Genomic DNA, 21141 nt, shown 5'->3' with positions numbered 1-21141 from the left:
CAAAAGTTACTTTTTAGCTTGCCAGAATGCAATACACCTTATGACTAAAGTTACAAGCACTTAATCTGTTTGTTGAATGTCTGTCCCATTTAACATATCTGTTTGATTTATGGTGCACTGTTTGTATTTTCTTTATTTCCTTCAACAAGGTGTGACCTCAGGTTGTATGTAAGTAACATAGTGACATCCAGTATCAATTCCCTGCACAACTTGCAGTGCTGGTAAAAATGAAAATTCACTTTGTGTTAACTGACCTTAACAACAAATTTCATTGTATATTTCTGTAAGGATGGTATAGATTTATGCTTCGTAATTATTCAATTAGTAAATGTGTGCAACTGCTGTCAACGGTAAGACTACATAAAGGTACAAAACCGTTATTTTTGGCAGATGTTTGACGCTCCTTGGTGGTTCCCAAGCCCGCCAACTGGACTGTAGCATCCTCGTGCATCCGGTCCTCATGCTAGGCTGGCTTGCTGCAAGCATCCCTTTAGGTCCAAGCAGAATAGCTGGGCAAAGTTTTGCAGTTGAACTCGCAGCAAATCGGGCCTCTTTGAAATATCTCTTTTTTCTCGTTATTGTTGTTTGTGTTGCTTCTTCCGGGCCTCGGGCTCCTTTTGTCAGACCGCAGCCGCACACTGCGCTCCCATGGCCACGCATGACATCACCACAAAGCCGCCGCCACAACTTATGGCGCTCCGACACGGGGGCCCTGTTCCAGCTTTCACCCCATTATGGTCCCCCCCCCCCACCGTCCCGTGAAAAGGCTGAATGCCTTTGTGGTCGGATGGAGAGCAGGGCCCGGGAGCAGCGTGGCCAGGACACTCTAAAACTCCCTCTGTGGACTGTGTGGTCATTGAGATGCTACGCCGGGCCTGCCTGTACCACCGGCCTGCAGCGGCGCAACTGTCACAACTTCCTGCCAAACCGGGTCAACGTGCTGTGGCGCGGCTCGGAAAGCCTTTCCAATGCAACGCTGTTGCTTTGCGATGCGAAAAAGGGTAATGTTAGACATGATGGGGAGGGACTACTCGTGGAACAATGCGAGGCTCTCGAGGTTCCTTTTCTGAAGCGGCGGTCCTCAAAGGTGACATTGACAACGGCCACACGCACTCCTGTTCTCGCTCTTCTGGAGGGGGGGAAAAAAAAAAAACTTCTGAAGGCGACGCCGCCACGTCCCATGTGAGACAGCTTAACCCCGGTCACCTGAGTAACTCACTTAAGCAACCCCTCCCCTTCCCTTTCCCTCAGCTCCAACCAAGGCGACGGCGCCGTGCGCACAAGGCCTTAATGCTCATTCAGCCTAGCACAGAGGGACACCCAATAGCACTTGGATACGTGCCTCAGACGGGTGTCTCGTCTGAACCGGGACCGCCCCCCCCCCCCCCTCCACACCGTGACATCTGCCGCGCTCTTTCACATGTTGCGCCGTCAAAAGCACGTGCGGAATGTACGCCGGCTTCTTGAGAATGTCAAGCACGTTTACTGCGGAGGAAGTGCAGAGAGGGGGCGTGTGTGTGTGTGGTGGTGGGGGGGTCGGCAGTCATGCCATTCTTCCACATGTTGAGCTGGCTCGGTTCAGACCCGATAGCGGAGACAGACAGCCTCAGCTGACTTTCTGGCCGACTCTCTGGCGCAGCTGCCGCCACTGTAGTTCTCGGCCGCAATGAAGGCTTCCTTGTCCGCGCAGACCTTTTGATACAAGAAGTGTAGTATCTATTGTGTGATTGCTATGTGGCTCAATAAAAGCATTGTGCACCCCCGCCCCTCCCTCAAACCGCATCTGACTTGACTCGATGCGTTTACGCAGCAAAATCGGACACGTCGGGTCTCGCCAAAGGACAGGTTGACCTTCAAAGCAGAAGGGTCAGGTCAAGCTTTTGCCGTGTGACCAGAGGAGGGAGCTCACTTTTTTTTTTTGCTCTGTCCAAACACACAAACATGTGCATGTACAGCGGGCCGCCTCGGATCAAAGAGCCGCTGTCCTCTTTGGCAGGCTGACGAGCGATCCGCTCAGAGCGGGCCCCGCACAGGGGGCCTCTTGTAGTGCTTGGCACCCCGACTGCGTTATTAGAACTCAGGTGTAAAGACCGAAATCAAATTCAGGTCACACGAAGACCCATTCAACTGGCGTATGCTTTCGGTACTGTTCCAACTTTTGCATATTTGACGCCAATTATGGTGAGAAAGGCATCCAACCTCAGTCTACTCAAAAGTTCTGCCACTAAATCCAAGTGTGCTTCTACTGAGGAATTTGGGCCTCTTCAATCCAGCATCATTTCATCAACTCCTTTGTGGTCCTGGTACAGTCCCAGACAGAATCGGCCCGTTTCAGTTCTTTGAGCAAAGTAATCCGAGGCTAGGCGTCTCTCGCAATAGCACTCTTTAAGTAAGCGATTACTGTACAAAAGGTTTGACTCCAAACAGCCTAATGTTCGTAAATGGTCGAAGCCGGTAAATGACCCAAGCAGTCATCGGTTTAGCACGTATGAGCTTAGCCTGTCATCGTGCACGTGTTTTCAAACAGCACGTGTTATTCGCTGCGCCGCGGAGGATAATTGGCTTGCGGCACGACTATTTATGTGGCTGCCGGAGCGACGCGGGATCATTTGCGCATACTCGTACTACTCACTTGCGCATTTCCTGTTTACATTCCTGCGATCCGGAAGAGAAAAGGAGGCGCTGTCTGGTGCTTTGTTGAGATACAGTTTTGGAATCATTTCACATCAGAAAAATGTTACCGCACAGCACTAAATAAAAAAAACATTATGAAGGCTAAAATAATCTCAATTTTGTTTGAATAATATGCAGGTCACTCATTTACTCAGCAAGTAATGAAGCTGTCCGCTGCCTGGATGGCTCTCTTCCAAAACACAATGTGTGTGTGTGTGTGTGTGTGTGTGTGTGTGTGTGTGTGTGTGTGTGTGTGTGTGTGTGTGTGTGTGTGTGTGTGTGTGTGTGTGTGTGTGTGTGTGTGTGTGTGTGTGTGTGTGTGTGTGTGTGTGTGTGTGTGTGTGTGTGTGTGTGTTTGAAAAGGAAATGGCATAGTGAGGCCTAACGCACATTGGCACCAAGTTTCCCAAGAGGCCCGGGACCTCAAGTTCTTTACTAAGACAAGGGAGCGCGCTGAATTATTTCGATTCATTAGCCAATTCGGATTTGCAAACAATCTCACGCCGGCACTTTGTTGCCTTTTGCACCCTGCTCGCCCTATCAAACTGGAATCGTTTGCTTGTAAATTGCACTTTTTTGGTCTTTTGTTTATACAAGCATAATGAATGATCAATGGTGGAAAAAGTAGAGCGCATCCAGTTGCAATTCATCGTGTCAAAGCACGCCACGTTTGTTTTATAGCTGCTTGACGGACGAGAGTTCCAATGTACTTGGTAAGAGGAAATAGTTTTGTGACAGGACGCTCATAAAATGCTATCTGATCAAACCTCCATGATAACGGCTACATTGCTTTTACCTGAATGTTCCATCCAATTTAATGGATAGCCTTTTTTTATTGCCCCGCCATTTGGTATTCTCCAAAGCTATTTTAGCGGCAGCCATATTGCAGTGTTGCTGTGATGCGCGTTTTGCAAATATTAAGTCTCCGCTTTATTGCCTCGTGCAGCCCGCGCTCGCATTTGGCCGCGTGTGATGAATGCGCCTAATAAGTCTCCTTAAGACGTTCGACGTAATTAAAATTCAAATGAACACAATATCAATATGGCCAAATGGCAACATGGAAATATAATAGCGCGCCGTGGTAATTGGATAGCTCGCAACGCTTTGCCGTCTCGCTTGTATTAATTAAGTCACAAGTCAGCTACTAATGTCTCTATTCCTTGTAGACGTGTTCAAAAAAAAAAAAAAACAACGGCGCTTCGATGACTTTAAAAGCGTCCTTCCGTTTTTTACCCCGGGCTTTCTCCGAGGAGGCGGGCCGCTGATGTGATGACTTCAAGGACTCGGCAGGGTTTAAAGGCTTAATAAAGATCCCGCCTCGTCGGTCGCTGCTAAAACGGACAGAATCACTCAGTCTGTCATCTCCAAGCCTTCTCTTGTGTCTCTCTGACTCGCGCAAGCCCGTAGGAGCAGATTGGGCTCATGATTACGTACATCTCCGTTACCAGGCTGAAGGAGAAGAAGCCTTTTTATGAATGGTCACTCTGAACTCAAAACCAATATGTGTAACAGAAACTGGATTTTACTGAACCGGACCATTCTTCGGTTTGCGATGTACATTTGGAAACCCGGAAGAAAAAAAAAAAAAGACATGTCAGGCTGACCTCCATGTCCTCACCTGACATCCAATAAACGTTGGATCATCATTATGTAATCATGTAATCAGATTTGACACGTTCCCGAGCTCAAACTCAATATGCTGGTGTCTCTCTGAGTTTATTTTCTGTTTTCCAAATTAAAGTGTGTGTGGGCGGCAGCACGGTGGAGTAGTGGTTAGCAACTCGGCCTCATAGTTTGGAGCCTCGGGGTTCAGATCTCAGCTTTGGACACCCTATGTGGATTTTGTGTGTTCAGACCGTGCTGGTCTGAGTTTTATTGACATCTGAGGACAGAGACAGCGGCGTCCGCTCGTAGCAGCGACAGCCAGGACCGGAACGCTCTTCTGTTTAATGGAGATTGTCTCCTTGGCTGACATCCTCCCACCCGCCATGCACTCGCTCCCACGATCGATGGATCCCCACCCCTCCCTCAATCTCGCTTTCGCCCCTTAGATCTCCTCCTCCTGCACACCACCTGACACTTTTTGTTTATCTCGCCCTATCCCTCTATTGCAACTTGCTCTTCATCCCTAACAATCAGTGGTCACCTAAAAATTAAATATTGATCAAAGATATGAACTGATGGTGCCCACCCCTCACCCCCACCCCACCGGACGTTCTCAGTTTGTGGGAGTTGCAAAACTCGATTATTCAAATACAAGACGATTCATTTGATAATCGCTTCATCGTCACACCTTTAGAGGCAAAGCGGCTTTTTGAAACATACTTTTCATACGCCAGGTAATTCAGTGCTTCAGGCCTTTAAAGGCCCATTGTCCCTGAACTAAGCACCGGCCCCCTGCCTCGGCTGCACGCAAGAAGGAGGGCGGGGGGGGATTAGGGACAGGTCGGCAGGGGGGCTCGCTCGCCGCCGCTTTGATCAGCCGCAGCACAGCCTAATACCACGCAACATCTGCAGAGCTCGCCGTGAAAGGGGGGGGCGACGAAAAATTCCGATTAGGCAAGACAAGTGCGTCAGTGCGCCATTCCAATTTTCATCCACAGGATGAATGGAAATAAATATCCAATAATAGGCCGATTTTTCACCCCAAGCCCAAATCGCTGCTTAACAACTTCTCACAGAATCCTTTTTTTGTGTTGTCTGCACACAGCGAGATAAGCTTTTCAAACCTCGTGTTTGAACACAAGTTGGGAGGGGTTTGCCGTTCTCAAATCACCTGGTTCAAAGGTCGTCTCCTTTAAAGAATGCCGAAATACAGGAATGACACTTCCTCATTGGCCGGCGTGTGAACGGAAACATGACAGGATAAAGAACCCAAGGAAGGACCAAAGTACAACCCGCGTGTCGTATAACGTGTCCTACTTTTGTGTCGACTCCATTCGGGAGGCTATCTTGCATTGATTATGAAAAATGACGAGAAAGCATTTAATGTGACATTTGGGGAATGTATTTGCATGCAAATCAGACAAACGTAGCCTGTCCGCTCCATTACATTTGGACGGACCGTCGTAAAATGCAGAAAGAGCTGCACTTGCTTGCCATTAACTTTAGCATCACCCAGATCTGGACCACTTGGCTCTCAAGTGTCCCTCATTAAAGAAAAGGACTTCCTTTCTCCCCCCCCCCCGCTTGTCCGTCCGTGTGGCACGGTATTCACATGGCCCCTGCATGTGACACAACGGCGAGCCAAAACACCCCGGATGCCCGCCTCAGCTCTCCACTGTTCCAGGCCTTGTTACATTTGAAACAAAACAAAGGGAAAGGAGAAGGGAGGGCCGGCCGGCCGGCGGGGCCGCGGGAATGTGCCACAACATGGCAGTCCCCCGTTTTGTTCACTAGTCGTTTGGGAGTGGGGGGGGGGGGGGGAGTAGCTTTTTAAATCTCTCTCTTCCTCTCATTCGCTGGCTCCCCTCCTTCGCCCTCCTTGTGTGAAAGGCCTTTCTGTGGGCTATTAGTCGGGACTGATTGTAGCTTTAAGCACAGATCGCGGGGTCTGATTACTCAGCACCGTGCCCTTCTGCCGGGATTAGAGGAACAACCCAATTGGTAGCAGCAGTTACCGGATTGCAGATGCGCGCCGACGCGTGACAACGCCGGAGCGGATCGTAGCTCTTACGGAAACCCCTACCGAAAAAAAAAGAAATTGTGTTTAACTTTGTGATGGAGACTCCCGCCGCATCGTAGCGGCATTCGATGCAGTTTGCCAGTCACGGCGTCTGATATCGAGCGTCATCGGAGGTTAAATACAAGCGATAACCAGGATGCGGTTCTCGCCGGGTCTCTCGGGAGAATTTGAAGTCGGGCCTCTCGCTCGCTTTGTTAACAACAACAAGGCACCACAAATCAGCGGGGCGTCTGAGAGTTGATCAGAGAAAAGATTGCCTTGAACAAATGCTTTTGGAAAGACATGCTGCCAGGGATGGCCAGGTCGCAGACTTCAAATTGCACATCCTTTTTGTCCAATTTTTTTGGACAGGTAGATCAATGGTAGAGTTTTTTTTTCTTACCTCACACACAGATCAGAGTACAGGAATGCCGTTTTTTTTTTTAAGTAGAGTAGATTGCTTTCGATTTTGACTGAAGGTGCCCATCCACCTTCGTAAGTAGTTGCTTTTGGCAGCAGCTCCATAATTTGCCTTTTTTTTTATGCGCATCCCGTGATGCGTCTATAATTAGAACATCTCACTATTTTCTGCTGTCTCACTATTACAAGTAATAAAAGTATGATTATGGGCGGGGCTCGGTGCCTAACCTCTGCAGATATATCAACAAAATCCGCCCTCCCGAGAGAACAGGCACAGTCATGGCTGAATGTAAAATCTCCTCCACCATTTCCAGCTGTCTCGGTACAAAGGAACAGGGAAACCCGGGGCCACAAAACAGTCGGAAGTGTCTGCTCGGTCGCGAGTGTGTATGCCCGCCACATCAAACGCTCACCAGCCTCCCAATTAACGTTCTCATCTCACCTCTATAGTCCACGTATCAGAGGCTCCCGTTGTCAGCCCCGCTCTGACGGCGCTATGCTTTCCTTTTATCCCCTGCTGCATTTCCTGAGGGGGGGGGGGGTCTGTGTCAGGGGCGTTTGGTTGCAGCATCACTAAGCCCCAACTGCAGAATCTAGAGGGATACGCCACACTCCATCTTAAGATGACGCTACCGTTTCTTTGCCGTGTCGTCGCATACTCTCCAAAAGCTTGAAACAAAACGTAGCATGTTAATATGTCTGTCAGATGTCATCAGGTCAGGTTGTAATTACTTGGATGGAAAGCTCCAGAAGTGTTTGCTCATTGATTTTGCAATGAAACCATTAGCGCCTTGGCCGAGCTCTGTCGTGCGGGTTTTGGCCCATTGAGATTAAGACACCAAATTGCCAGTGTTTTTTTTTTTTTTTTCCCAAGCAGTGAATGTCAATTAATCAAGCACAAATTTGATATTAATTACATTTCTCGGCCTAATTCGCTCACCTGTTGCGCCGTTTAATTTGGGCCCGCTTCGACAGCCGCTGAGGTCACAGAAGCCGTCGCAGCGTGCGCTTCTCTCCGCGCCACCGGCTGATTATGTGTCCTCACGTGTCAGCGTGAAAGCGGGAAGCCCGAGGCCAGGCGCTGCATCATTCATGAGTCTAAGCGAGTGTGTGTGCCACCCTGTGCCCGGATGGCGCTGACCCGTAGCTGTCGACCGTGCACCCGTTGCGCCGCTCGGTGATAGGCGAGAGCGAGGGCGCGTCAATGATAGTGTCGTGCATCGCCTGTCCACTTCTTGCAGGTCGGGATTAGGGTTAGGGTCGCGAAGGACGCATTGTGACATGTTTCCAAATGGGGGTTCTTAGCCTTTTGTACAAAGAATGAGGTCACGCCGTGTGTATCTTGCTTTAGAAATAGCGGCTGACACGTGAAACCAGTCAGCCTTTAAATATGAACGTAAGGGGGGAAGAGCGGAAAGAGGAAAATGGATAGCAGCATCACTGCGTGCTCATATTTTCAATTTGAAGGCATAAGTTGTTCCGTGTGTGTGTGTGTTTGAGGGGGAAAAAGAGAGGCGCATGTTACGTAACAGGCCACCCTGGATCTTCGGCCTGCTTTACAATCACACAACAGTAAGTCACTTCTGTGTGTGTGTGTGTGTGCAAGTGCGGCTAATTCATCTTTCTCAAGGAGTCAAGTGCGCACGCTGACAACTTTTAACGTTTGAGCTGATTTTACACGACACCGTGTTACGTAAACGCTGGTGGGCTTTGTCGGTGAGTACACACGCAGCTAAATATTCTATGGGTGGATTCACACTGCATTTCCCAATATATTTATAATGATGAATCATTACATGACAACTGGAATGTAAGCCTAAAAATTGACAAATCTATTCCCCCAAAAATAAATCTATTTCTCCTTTTGTAATATCTGTCCCAGGTGAACTGAAGCCCAACTCATCAAAAAATGTTCAAATATTTTAAGAGGGGGTGGGGGCATCTAAATTTGAAACTTCATGCTTTTTCCCCTTAGCAGCAACGGTAAGAGCCAAATTGAAGCAATATCACAATTACGTGCGTGCAAGTCAGTTAATGCGATTAAAGTGTTTACTGTGCTGCACTTTCTGAGAACTGACCACCTCTGCTTGACTTCACCTTGTTTACATGCCTCCCCATTCATTATTCCAATCAATCCCTTTTGCCACAAAAGGGCAGTCGGCACTGTCAACACCACCACCGCATTATATCCGCATACTTTTCTACGAACACACTTAATTATTCATTGACGAGCTTTGCACGCTTTCACAGCCATACATCAGACACATGCATCTCGTGGGTGTGCGCGCGCTTGTGTGTGTGAGGCAACGCACACACTCGCACACATTGTTCACCAGGGTGACATCAGCATGTCTTGAACAAAAGGAGGTGGGGAAGGGGTCGAAAAATCCCCCGCAGCTCTTCTATTAGTGCGAGTCTTTCTCTCCCGAGTGGCTGGCTGATCAGCAGGCTCGTGTTTTCCAGTGTAAGGTTTCGTAACACGCACGCACGTTACATAACAGCAGCAGGAGTGGAGTTTGGGGGAAGGGGGACGGCGGCTCTGTGTAAGGAGGGGGCAGGGGCGGGGGGCGTGCACACAGTCATGTACGTCAGCATACGCCCCCACTTGCCGCCGACGGTGGGAATCACTGAGGAGGAACTGGGGAAAAAAAAAATGTTGCCAACACCTGGGATTCGGAACGTCTGTTACGCACGGGGGTTGGAGCTATATTTAGCAAATATTGATCGAATTACTTGATAAAACCTGTTCATGGCGCACAGGAAAAGTGCGAAGGACGAGGCCGCAGACGTAAATGGCGCTGCGGCTTTCACCGTATAGCGCCCAAAGTTATTTCTGTCAAGATTTATAGCTGCGGAATAGTGATTGAGAAACCTTTTTGGCGAGGCCTTTTTCACTAGCATTCGTGGGAGGTCTAGCCTAATAGCGCTAAATAGCTAAATGTCAAACCGCTACAGTACGGTACTGGATTCATCATGACGGCCATGTAACTTGAATTTGTACATGTAGGAACACGCTTGAGTCTAGCACGAAAGTAGTGATGTCATAATTACAGTCAATAAACATTTGCTAGCACTGTCATTGAGTGTGCTGTGTCAGCACAAATTAGCAAAATCCCCGTAGGAGGATTTGTTTCACTTGACCGACAGCGGTTTTGTTAGCGTCGGTTCAGTTAACACGAACGACAAAAGAGACACAAGCTCATCAGAAGCTCCTTTTAGACTGACAACATAACTATTTTCAGCAACTCATTAAAATGATTGCAAGTGCTTAAAAAAAAAATGAAAATCAATCAATACGCCCATTGAGAGCCACATAGCCAAGCGGCGACACGACAACGGTCGAAGCGCTCAAGCTGAAAGATGCTCCGTGACAGTAAACAGCAGCGCCAACGCTCATGTCACAAAGCTTTTTCCACTCGCGTACACTTCCCGTCATCTTATCGCAAATCATCTGATTGTCGAGAGCGTTTGAATTTGCCAAGCGAGTCATCTCCTCGCACCCTAACACGCATCCGCCGATGTGGATTAACGGGAAACCGCGGCGCAATTTAATCCTGTTTGCTCGATTAATGGCGTACGCAATGAACGCCGGCCGTAACGAGGAGCTCAGCGAGCTAATCAACTGCTCGTGTTGCCATTTAAACAAAGCGGGATTTACATTTGATTATAATTTTGTGTGCGTGATCCACTTTGGAATTTCAAGTTAACCTTGACCTGAATCTGGTGTCATGAATTTGGAGTCTAAAACAAGTTGAATTCAATTTTTTCCCCCCCCTACTTCAACAATACTTTTACTATTACCGGATTCAGTTGCATGGTGGCGATCACTCCAGACAGCATCGGTGATTCCACGAGACACCAAACGTTTCACAGACACGCTCTCGACCGGCTAAAAATATACACGTAAGCTATTTTTGGTGCAAGTCGCGTGAAGCTGCACAAAGCAGATGGAATCAGGCAAGATGCATGTGGCATCCAGTCAGTGACCTTGCGCAGACATGTGTTCATCACGAGACGTAGCAGAAATTCTCCTTCCTCAATGCTAATGCTCCTTTTTAGCATTCGAGAGATTTATTAGCCAATATTTCGCACTCCTAATTTTTACCGTCGTCTGAACGTGAGGTCATGCGGTGCTTTTACCGAGGAGGCTAATTTCGAGATCATCTGTTGCGAAGCCGTGGCATTTAAGCGCCTCGGGATCGATTGTCACATTTTCAAAGTGTGTCTCCGCTGAAGGGTAAAAGGCTAGAAGGAAGCGCCACGGTAACAATGGCCGCTCACCTCACCTGTGCTGGCGGAAAGACGGCGTAAACGCTCCTTTTCTCTGTCAACGTGCCCCGAGGTGCTGTACAGCAATTCGGATATTATTCCCGTGGGTCTGTGTGTGTGTGTTGTAGCCAAAGTGCAGGGCAAGCTATTTGTGTCACAGGCTAACAGCTGCTCTCGCTCTGTCTTATCTGTGCCACTTCTACCCTATTTTTTTTCCCCCGTACTTGTCACCTTTAGTCAAATAAATTGTGTCGCCTGAAAATCCAGTTGCATGCTTTTCATCAGGTACCGACAATTTACCGAGCAGCCGTTCTGTCCTAGTGTCCAGTTTTGCGCCGATCCCTCATTTGAACGCTTCAGCGTTAGCAGGGGTCGAGCTCTTGATTAGCATAAGCTCCTGTTGATGGCTCCTGAACAAAGCCACTAGCCATGGATATAATAGATTGATTAAGTTGCTAATACTAGGAAGAGCGGAACAGAGGCTGAAGGATTATTGGGATTCATCACATCTGTCCGCCGCTATAGATGCTGCAAATGGGTTTCCGTGACTTATGTGGGTCACCGCTGGCCCACGGTACCGCATGCCCCGTCGTATAGCCAAGGTGCGCCCATGTCAGCTTGCATTTAGCGAGGCCGGGATGATTGAGTGAGGATGCGTCCTTGTTATGGCTGGGAAACTTCAAGAGTTGGGGGAAAAAAACAGAATCTGGTAAATGAAGGGAGGGAGGGAGGGAGGGAGGTCAGCCTTGGGTGCCGATTGCTAATAGTGACAGATAGCGAGGCCTGTGGGGCAACGTGTTGAAGTCATCGTACTCATCTGTGTTTCTAGTCCAGCAATGTAACGACAATTAATAATAACTTTCAAGTAGGATTTCCAAGTAGGGTTCGGGTGTCAAATTGGGGATAGGCTACAAACAAGATGTCGAAGGTCGGAGCACCAGGAGCATCTCTCGCCTCTGGCCAGTAGTTGGTCATGTCATCTTTAGTGAGCGTGTATAGAGGCAGCACATCCTGAACTTGTGGAAAAGGAAGGAAGCATCCCCAGGAACACATGCACACATACACACTCGTGTCATAGTCGGTCTAGGAATAGATTTGTCCAGTACACACACACACCCACCCAGCTCTGCTTCTTACCGCTGCATCCTTCCAAGACAATGGGATGCCCAACATGAGTAACGTCATGTCATCTTAAAATACTCTCAACGTAGGTGTGGCACGTGGACTACAGAAATTCTTTTTGACGTCTGAGCTAAGACGAGAGCCTCCATTGGCTTCCTCCAGCAGTGTAAACAGGATGCTCACGTGGGCGTCCCTCCCATCTTCCCCACTCAACTGGAAAGTTTGTCCTTCCGCAGGCAGCAGGCAGGCTTTGACTTTCACGCTCCAGCAACATTTAGGAGGGCCGATGAGAGGGACACAACGATTATTGTTCGTGCGTGTTTGCGCATATTAGCGACGATTAAGAAGAAATTGAGGAGCATATTTCGCCGGCATCGCTGGCGGACGGCACGTTTCAACAAAAGGGCCTAAAAATAGCAGCAAATGTGCCCATGTGACATATTGAGGCTAAAAGCTTTTGAATAATTTGTCTAATGCCTCACATGCAGCTCTTCTCATGCTTGTTACTTCTGCCTTATGGCAAAGTTAGAAGGCGCTAAGCAGGCTGCTTACTCACGGACTAAGATGCGGCATAGTTATCATATATAACGTTAGCTTAAACTCAAATGTAGCACCGCCACCCGTGCCTCACTTCTGCCGGTCGTACGCAAGACCAGGACTGTAACTACTTTTCAAAAAGGCGCCCGGTTGTTTCTTAGCAACCAGAACCAAATATGCACATGGCGCAGTGGTCAACTACTTGAAGCATCCTGCCCTGTGGTCAACACCACAAACCCCAAGTTCAAATGTGAGAAGAGCTCGAATCACCTGCTGTCGACTGTATTTAGAATCAAAGCCGAGGGAGCCGCTGCTTCTGTTTATTGCATCAAAAATGTAAACGTGCTTAGGTAGTTGGTAAAAGCATAGTGGTGTAGAGCACGCTGGCAAATGGGCACTTACGATGGTCCTTAAAAGCAGATAAAAAAAAGCTCGAGATCATTTGCTTCCCGAACACTCCACTTGTTTGAGAAAGGCAACTAAATAGCGGCGCAGCAGCAATCAGGAATCACTTTTAGCGAGACGAGAGTTGACAATTGACAGCGCGGCGTCACTTGGAGAGATACAAGACTAGTCGATGGCTACACGAGGGACAACGTCGCACAAAAGCGTCCGTGTACAATCGACATGTCACGTTATCCACTGGACAAGCCAAAGCAAACGTTTCCTGCAAACTAAGCAATAGATTTAGCTGCAAACACAAGATTGGCAGACAAAAGGTCAGCGATCACAAATAACATTTGAACAAAATCAGCGATTGTTACCCCCAATTAAAGCTGCAAGCGGTGATGAACATGGCCCAGCTCTCAAACTTTCCCTCCGTGCTTGACTCATAATTTAGCCTCACCCACTTTTACCGCAGTACAAGACTAAAATATCATCATCGGAGCAAAATGTCTTCCTCCAATTTCAGTTTCAGCCATCAGACTTCTGTTATCAGTATTTGACATTTCCACTCAGATTGCATCGATCTATAAAACCGATCTCGGGGAGTGATTCACTCTTTGTGGGTGCTACAAAGGTTTTTTTTTCTCGCCCAATCCTCTAAACGGATCATCTAACTTTGAAAGCCGGGCTCCTCCCACATGAGATGGTATTTACTTTCAATATTCCCGGCTCCTGTTCACCTCCATGAGTCCTTGAGACATTCTGACAAACTTTGAGGAACCCTACCCCCCCACACACACTCACACACACATATTTGTGTTTACACTGAGGTGAAGGCAACCCAAGAAATCTTTTTTGCAAAGCTTGACTGAAAGCACACGGCGATAAGGCATCGGGAGTCCGATAAGGACGGTTGATGAGCAAACCTGATTGTCGGGTTTGGCGAGCTGCTCGCCGAGGTGACTGACGCCAGATCGCAGCACAAGTGTACCTGGCACCGGATGGGAGATTATACTCGTCAAATCCAGACTATTCAATTGCAATATGCAAAGTAGGACATGTGAGGCTTACGGTTGCGCTGAATGAATGTAGCTCGGATGCTAACCTGGGATGCTAACCCTGCTGTGTCACAAGAACTCCACTTTGCACCTTAAAAGTTGACCATCGTCGTCAACCTCGAATTGGGGTGTCGTTTGGGATTGGCTGCAGCCCACTTAAAACAAAATGGATGGATGGAAAGTTGCTTGATTCCCAAATGATCTGAACCGAGGAGTTGCATTTTTTTGATGTACTGGTTTACTACGTCAGAGGATTGTTCGGATATGCCGTGAGTCGTTAACCTTTAGTGCATTCATTTAAATACTCCTACAATCACCATTTCAAGACCTTTATCATTTCCGTGATCTTTTTATATTGGTCAAATTAGATTTTTATGATGGCCTTCCCGTGTAGTTTGCATGGTCTGATCGCCTCCTCCCGCGTTCCCGGAAGATTCTTTATTCTCACACAGGTACAAACGTGATGTGTAAGAATTTTATGCGCTTATATTTCATTTTTATTTTCCTGCTTCTGTTTTACTGCGGCACTCAAATTGCATTCGTCTACGAAATGCGCTATATCAACAAACGTCTTGACAAGTTTAATCTCGTACAGTGCGCTCATTCTCGGCCAGAGGACGGGCATTTACTCAACCCCTCCCCCCTCCCTCTCGTGCTCCAGGGAAGCCCCAAAACATCGAAAGCTCCGAACGGGTGCAGCTGTCGGGGATGTACAACGTGCGCAAGGGGAAACTGCAGCTGCCCGTCAATCGCTGGACCAGGCGGCAGGTCATCCTCTGCGGCACCTGCCTCATCGTCTCCTCCGTCAAGGAGAGCCAGACGGGGAAGATGCACATCCTGCCCCTCATCGGAGGGAAAGTACGTTCTCCCTTTCAGATATGCTCAACGATGCAACGATTGTACTCGATGAATTTGACCAAAACTCTTGTCACGTTCATCGCGGCGTTATAGAAAAACACGACACGTGCGGTAATTGTTTCTGTCAACAACGCGAGCGTCTGCTCGCTTCCTCCCAGACTGTCGTCGCGCTTGACACCACAGTTACAGACCGAGTCGGCGGCACGGTTCGACTCTGTTGAACTGTACACATACAGAAGGATTTTCCATTGGAAATATTTAACACGTTTAACCTTTACGGACGTCCTTCGCCACGATCATCAATTCCAATTGAATACAAATGACAAAAAAAAAAATGACAAAGCCGTAATATTTTTGGCTCATTTATTCATTCAGTTTATCGCCTTGACCACGTTAACCGACCATTTGAGTAGCTCATGCCTCTCACTGTTTGTTTTTGTGTGTGTTTTGTCTGCAGGTAGAGGAAGTAAAGAAGCACAATCACTGTTTGGCCTTTAGTTCGGCCGGGCCTCAGAGTCAGACGTACTATGTCAGCTTCGACAGCTTCACGGAGCACCTCCGCTGGCACAGACACGCCGCCAAGGTAAAAGCGCAAGAGAATGTGCGTGTGCTTCACATACGGGTCAACCGCATTAGCAAACACACGCAAAAGCTAACACGAACGATTACAGGGCAATGTGCAAGCGTAGCAAAGTCAGCGTACCTCATCGCGGTCCACACTTAAGTGTGGAACTCACCGTTGGCATCAGCCTCCCTCCTTCGCTCGCTCCCTCTCCTTTCTCTCATTTGAACTCAAGTAGGTCATAGCCAGAAAACCTCTTTTCTAAATATGAATCGGGCCGTGCATGTCAGCAGCACCCAGAGGGGCCACTCGTAATAGAAGCCCGCAACGAGGCGCCGCCTGCCAAGCCGCGACCACACATACACTTTGCCCCCCCCCCCCTGCCATCACGTCGAACGTCCGAGTAGGTGTCAGTAGCACATTCGTTCAGACTCGAAGGTTTGTGAAATTGGGTTTGTTGGCAAGCGGCCGGTTTGCATTCAAGCACTGCCTTGAGCAAGACTCAAAGATGCCAACTGATGAAGGTCGCCGCCTCCTCACTCTGACGTCCGCCCTGAGGGAGAACTTCCCCTTCGAGATTTATGATCTTGAAGATAAATCTATTTTTTATTTACCTGCCATCTCCTCTTGGCGCTCAGTACAATATGATAAGAAAAAAAATAATCACCTATTCACCTCACACCTGAAATTGTCTTTCAGTCTCACAACAACAAAAATAGAATTTGTCCATTTCTTCTGGGTCCAATTCTTGCTATCGAACAGGCAAGTGTCCGGTCCTGTCTGGCATGTGCTAGCCAAGAAGCAAGCGATGCGTACGCATGCAGTTGGCCAGCTAACACGATGATGCGTTAGGTCACTGAACTCCCCCGCTGCGCTTTTCCTTTCTTCTCGGCGAGTCGGAAAGCCATCGGTGCCGCTTGGCCCTTCTAATCCGCATGCGCTCAGCGTTGTCCAGATTATAATCTCGCTTAACCGCTCGCGTCTCTGTTCCCGCGCGCCGGCCCCTTTCTAGATGGTGTCGCAGAGGATCAACTCTGTGGATCTGTCCTGCTGCAGCTTGGAACAGCTTCCCCCCAACCTCTTCTACAGTCACGACCTCACCCATCTCAATCTCAAACACAACTTCCTGCCCGCCGACCAATGGCCGCAGCAGCTGCAGAGGTACCGCATTCGTACGACTTAGCATTCATCAGCTTGCTTAAAATTGACACAAATATTTGTCTGATGGGGGGGGGGTCACTTACAGCACAGCATAATAACATTCCGTTTAGCAGACCGTGACTGACCGGTTTGGACCACTAAGGTGTCCCACCTGTAGTCTGAACAACAGGAATGAGGGGTCAAAGAGGCTAGCAATGTAGCAGGAAGAGCCAAAGAAGCCCAGAAGGCCATTTTCATCAGCGGGGGCGTTTTTAATGTGACTCCCTCTCGCCACGGCCACCATCTGCTGCACGCATACTGCGGCGCTCCGAGAAAGTGTACAGTATAGCTCATGTGATTGTGCGCGCGGTCGGTCGGTCACGTGGATGCTCAAGATTGCCGGCAGATTCTGTCGATTCGAAACGCTCGCAGAAAGAGAACACTCGTAATTCTCAGAGGAAAAATACGTGTCACTTGTCTTGTTCAAATGCAATGACAGGAATGACCGAACGCGGTCGCGTTTGTGGAAACGTACGTTCCAAACTCTCCCGTGCTGCTTTTTTGGGATCAAATTTGCAAACGAGTCGGACTTGTGTGATCCAAAGTCAGAAGCGGAACATTTCCAATCGAACCGTAGCCCTGTGCGAGCAATTACAAAGTCCGTTTTTCATTTTTTCATTGTGGGGCGAGGCACAGCTTCCGCGCTCGCCAAATGCGGAAACATCCCCTTAGCGCTGCCAAACGTGAGTGGACTCGTCCTCGTTTGACTCAGCGCGATGACACAAAATGAGGTCAGTCAAGAGAAAGACGTGTTTAGCTGAGAGTAGAATTATTTTTGCAGAGCATGTGCATGAGTGCTTTTTTGGGACTGTTTTGTAGAAGGCTGTTTTTGGGGTTGTGGAAAAAAATAAAAAAATCACAAGGACTGCACGTGCGTGCGTGCGTGTGTATGTAACATCACACTTTTGGGAGAGCCATGCACGGACCCACCGCCTGTCTCCTCTCTCTGCCGCCGTCTTTGCTCTGCTGGCCAAATACTTAGCGGCAGATCAGATAGGCAATAATCGGACTGGCCCTTTCCTCTGGCATCAAACGTTCCCAGCATGCATCTGTGAGCCTGTCTGAGCCTGAGGTCATTCCTCACCGGCCATGCAAATTCACTTTTAGTGCAGTACAAATATTGATGATCGTCTCATTTGTTTGCTTACCAATGGAAATTCCCCTTCATTTGTTTGGTTAAGTTGTTAACATGCTGGTTAAAAATTGTCACCCATCCATTGTGTTTACTTTTTATTTATTGATTTTATAAATCGATCCCCTTCTTGCATTTGAATGGTTTCTTCCACTACAGCCCCATGACATGCCCCCCCCCCCCTCCATTGAGTTTTGTCAAACTGTCCTCTAATCCTGCTCAGAGACAAACAGATTTGTTAGATCATAAACTCGCCGCTGGAGATAAAATCGTTTGAGCGGCTTCAGACGGATACGCAAAGGACGCAGGCGCATGTTCGAAGATGATGGCGTGATAGGACAGACGAGCAGTGGAGTAGGAAAGTGATACGGGTATTACTCAGCAGATTGCAGAGGTTGATGGAATGGCTGAATGACACACACACACACACACACACACACACACACACACACACACACACACACAATGCCTTCGAGAGTCACCCTCAGCAGGAATGACTTGCCAGCCCTGATCAATCGTGCAGACCTTTTTTTTTTTTTGGTCACCTTTGTGTGTGTGTGTATGTAAATAGTGGGGTGAAAAAAATCCAGTGTGGGCAGTTTAAACAACTTGCCGCTTTTCAGGTATGTGAGTAAAAACAGATGACCCACGTGAAGGTCACCCTTCTGCTTTGGGACGCCGCTCCAAATGTCAGCGCTCTCGGTTTGAATAGACAACACAGACGTCAGGGTCGTGTTTGCTAAACTGCAAGTCTCCATTAAAAGGCTCTTAATGCCGTGTCGTGTCTCTCAGGTTCTCTCGTCTGCGAAGCCTCAACCTGTCCAACAACCACCTCGGCCAGTTCCCGCTGGCCATCTGTGACATCCCCACGCTGACCGAGGTCAACCTCAGCTGCAATTACCTGCCCTCTGTGCCCGGCTCCGTGGGGGCCATGACCAAGTAGGTAACACTGGGGTGCAAGTCACCTTGGTCTTTAGGGCACAAAGTGTGGCGCACACAAATAGAAAAAAAGGACAATTTATTGAAGTCCCCCTCCCTTTTTCTTTTTTTTTTTTGTTATTGACAGAATTTAGGCGGGGTCGTCACGAGCTTCAAAGTGGCTGAACTTTTCACCTGAACCGGGCGTCCAAAGTTTACATAGTCAAATGTAGCTGTTACCTAGTAACAAGCACCTGGCTTCGCTAGTTCCAACACGCTCGGCCCCTTTTGTGGCATTCAGACGTCGTCTTCCCCGCCCCCTCGGCCGTCCGTCTCTGCTGTTTTTGTTTTTTACGAATTAATTCTCGTCCTGTTTGATGCGATTACTCGCTGCCTGCTTGTAGCACTCCGCTTCGCTTTGCTTACAGGCCTCTTAAATCCAATTGTTGTTTTATGCCAGATGAGATTATTTGAGGTTTTGTCTGCTGTGACCATGTGACCTAATACTGACTGATAACCAGATTGTGTGTCAACGTGTTTTGTGAAATATTTCACCTTGTTAAGCAGGAAGTTTCTTCTTGAGTCACGCGAGGATTGTTAAAATTCTGCACTTGGGGAGACAGACAAAAAGCGAAAGAAAATCTGTTCATCCAATCAAAGCCCGTGCAGCTCTGCTTACCTTTTGTCTTGGAAGTGAGAGCGGCTGCGCCCGAGTTTTCCTTTTTCACTTGATAATATTTTGCTTCAAAGTTTTCAGCCTTGCTTTTATCATGGCAAAATGTAAAAGTCATCGCACGTAGCCCCGAATCACAGTCATTCACAGACAGGTGAGATTTCCCATCGTGCAGCCAATCTATTGTTTTGAGACTTTTATGAGAAGCGCTGCCATTAGCGAAGCGTGATTTAGCAGCTGCACTCGGACGGCTTTGATTTAACATAAACATAAAGGCACGCACAGGCTGCATGAGTGAGTGCGATGAGAAGTTAATCTGTCGGAATGATCCTGTATGCCGCACATTCCAGAAGTGTCCGCTTGGATGCTTGACGCCACCTGCTGGTCGTTTTATGCAACTTCATTGCTTCATAGGCACTAATCATTGGTTTCCTTTTCATTAATTCCCCCCCACCCACACAGTTTGCAGACGTTTCTGCTGGACGGCAACAGCCTGACGGAACTCCCCGAGGAGCTGGGCACCCTTCAGAAGCTTTCGTACTTGGGCCTCTCCTTCAACCAGTTTGGCCACGTGCCGCAGGTGCTGGAGCGGCTGGCCTGCATGGAGAAGCTGTGCATGGCCGGCAACAACCTGGAGACGCTTACCCTGCAGAACTTCCGGCTGCTCCGTGTCAAACACGTCGATCTCAGGTAGCGCTTTGTAGGAGATTGAACTTTGATTGTGCCCCTCATGATGGAAAGGAATAGAAGCCAGACCGCAGAGAATCAGGAAATGATTTGCTTGTTGTGACTCCGACGGCTGTCTGGCCGCCATAGGTTAAGTTGCAATGACTTGCACTATTTTGCAAGTTAATGCCTCACTCCTTGTAACTTTGCTCAATCAGTAAAAAGAATCGGTAAAACAAACGTGCTTGCGACATGCTCACGTGGAAGAGTTTATAGGGCAGTTGCTTTTGTGCACGTCAGCATCGGAGTACTTTTTGAATCACGGGTTTTCAAACGGGGCGGGGCGGCCATGTTTGGCTCGCCGTTGGGTGCTTTTAGGTTCAAATTTTCATTCTCGTTGCATTGAATGAAAGTCAAGTATGAACGATGTGTTTGGCAGCCACTCAACGATTTGGATTTGCATACAAGCGATTAAAAAAAGAATTTTTCACCTAATATGCCCGCTTTTGAACACGTGTTCTATGTTCCGCCAGGCTGAATAAGATCTCCAACATGGTGACGGATGAGCCTGACCTGCTACGGCACGTCACCCAGCTGGACGTGAGGGACAACCGACTGACGCAGCTGGATGCTTCCGTGTTTCCCCGCCTGGAGGTGCTTCACTGCGAGAGAAACCGAATCGCCGTCCTCAAGGTGAAGGGCTGCCTTCTCAAGGGCATCTACGCCTCCAACAACGGTGGGTCCCAAGCTCCTCCTTCCTTTCAGACCCAGTGAATATGTAACATGGCGCTCGTCTCCCGTCCATTTTGCCGGCTACCTGTTTTTCGTAGACGTCCTTGCTGTAGGTTAATGGGTCTGCGTTTCTCCCCGCAGAGCTGCAGAGCCTGGATGTCAGTCCCGTGCCCTCTAATCTTAGCTACATGGACATCTCACGGTGAGAAAAATACCAAGCGCACATGTGCGCGAGAAGATAAAATGACCTTTAATGTGAAATGTGGAACG

At 48.4% G+C, this 21141-nt stretch overlaps 1 protein-coding gene across 1 annotated transcript in view; it reads left to right on the top strand.

Annotated features, from left to right (window-relative positions):
* phlpp1 (PH domain and leucine rich repeat protein phosphatase 1) overlaps positions 1-21141 on the top strand; it is a 28789-nt gene that overhangs the window by 2402 nt on the left and 5246 nt on the right. Inside the window, exons 2-8 of the mRNA XM_085930857.1 lie at positions 14792-14988; positions 15446-15571; positions 16563-16711; positions 18675-18821; positions 19936-20163; positions 20673-20875; positions 21013-21073. Of these exons, the coding sequence (XP_085786983.1) occupies positions 14792-14988; positions 15446-15571; positions 16563-16711; positions 18675-18821; positions 19936-20163; positions 20673-20875; positions 21013-21073 (1111 nt within the window). The remainder of the gene's footprint in view (positions 1-14791; positions 14989-15445; positions 15572-16562; positions 16712-18674; positions 18822-19935; positions 20164-20672; positions 20876-21012; positions 21074-21141) is intronic.

This window comes from Syngnathus leptorhynchus, chromosome 14, assembly GCF_054491065.1.
Source record: "Syngnathus leptorhynchus isolate UIUO chromosome 14, UIUO_Slep, whole genome shotgun sequence".
In the NCBI taxonomy this organism is placed as follows: domain Eukaryota; kingdom Metazoa; phylum Chordata; class Actinopteri; order Syngnathiformes; family Syngnathidae; genus Syngnathus; species Syngnathus leptorhynchus.
This window is presented reverse-complemented; position numbering and strand designations above follow the sequence as displayed.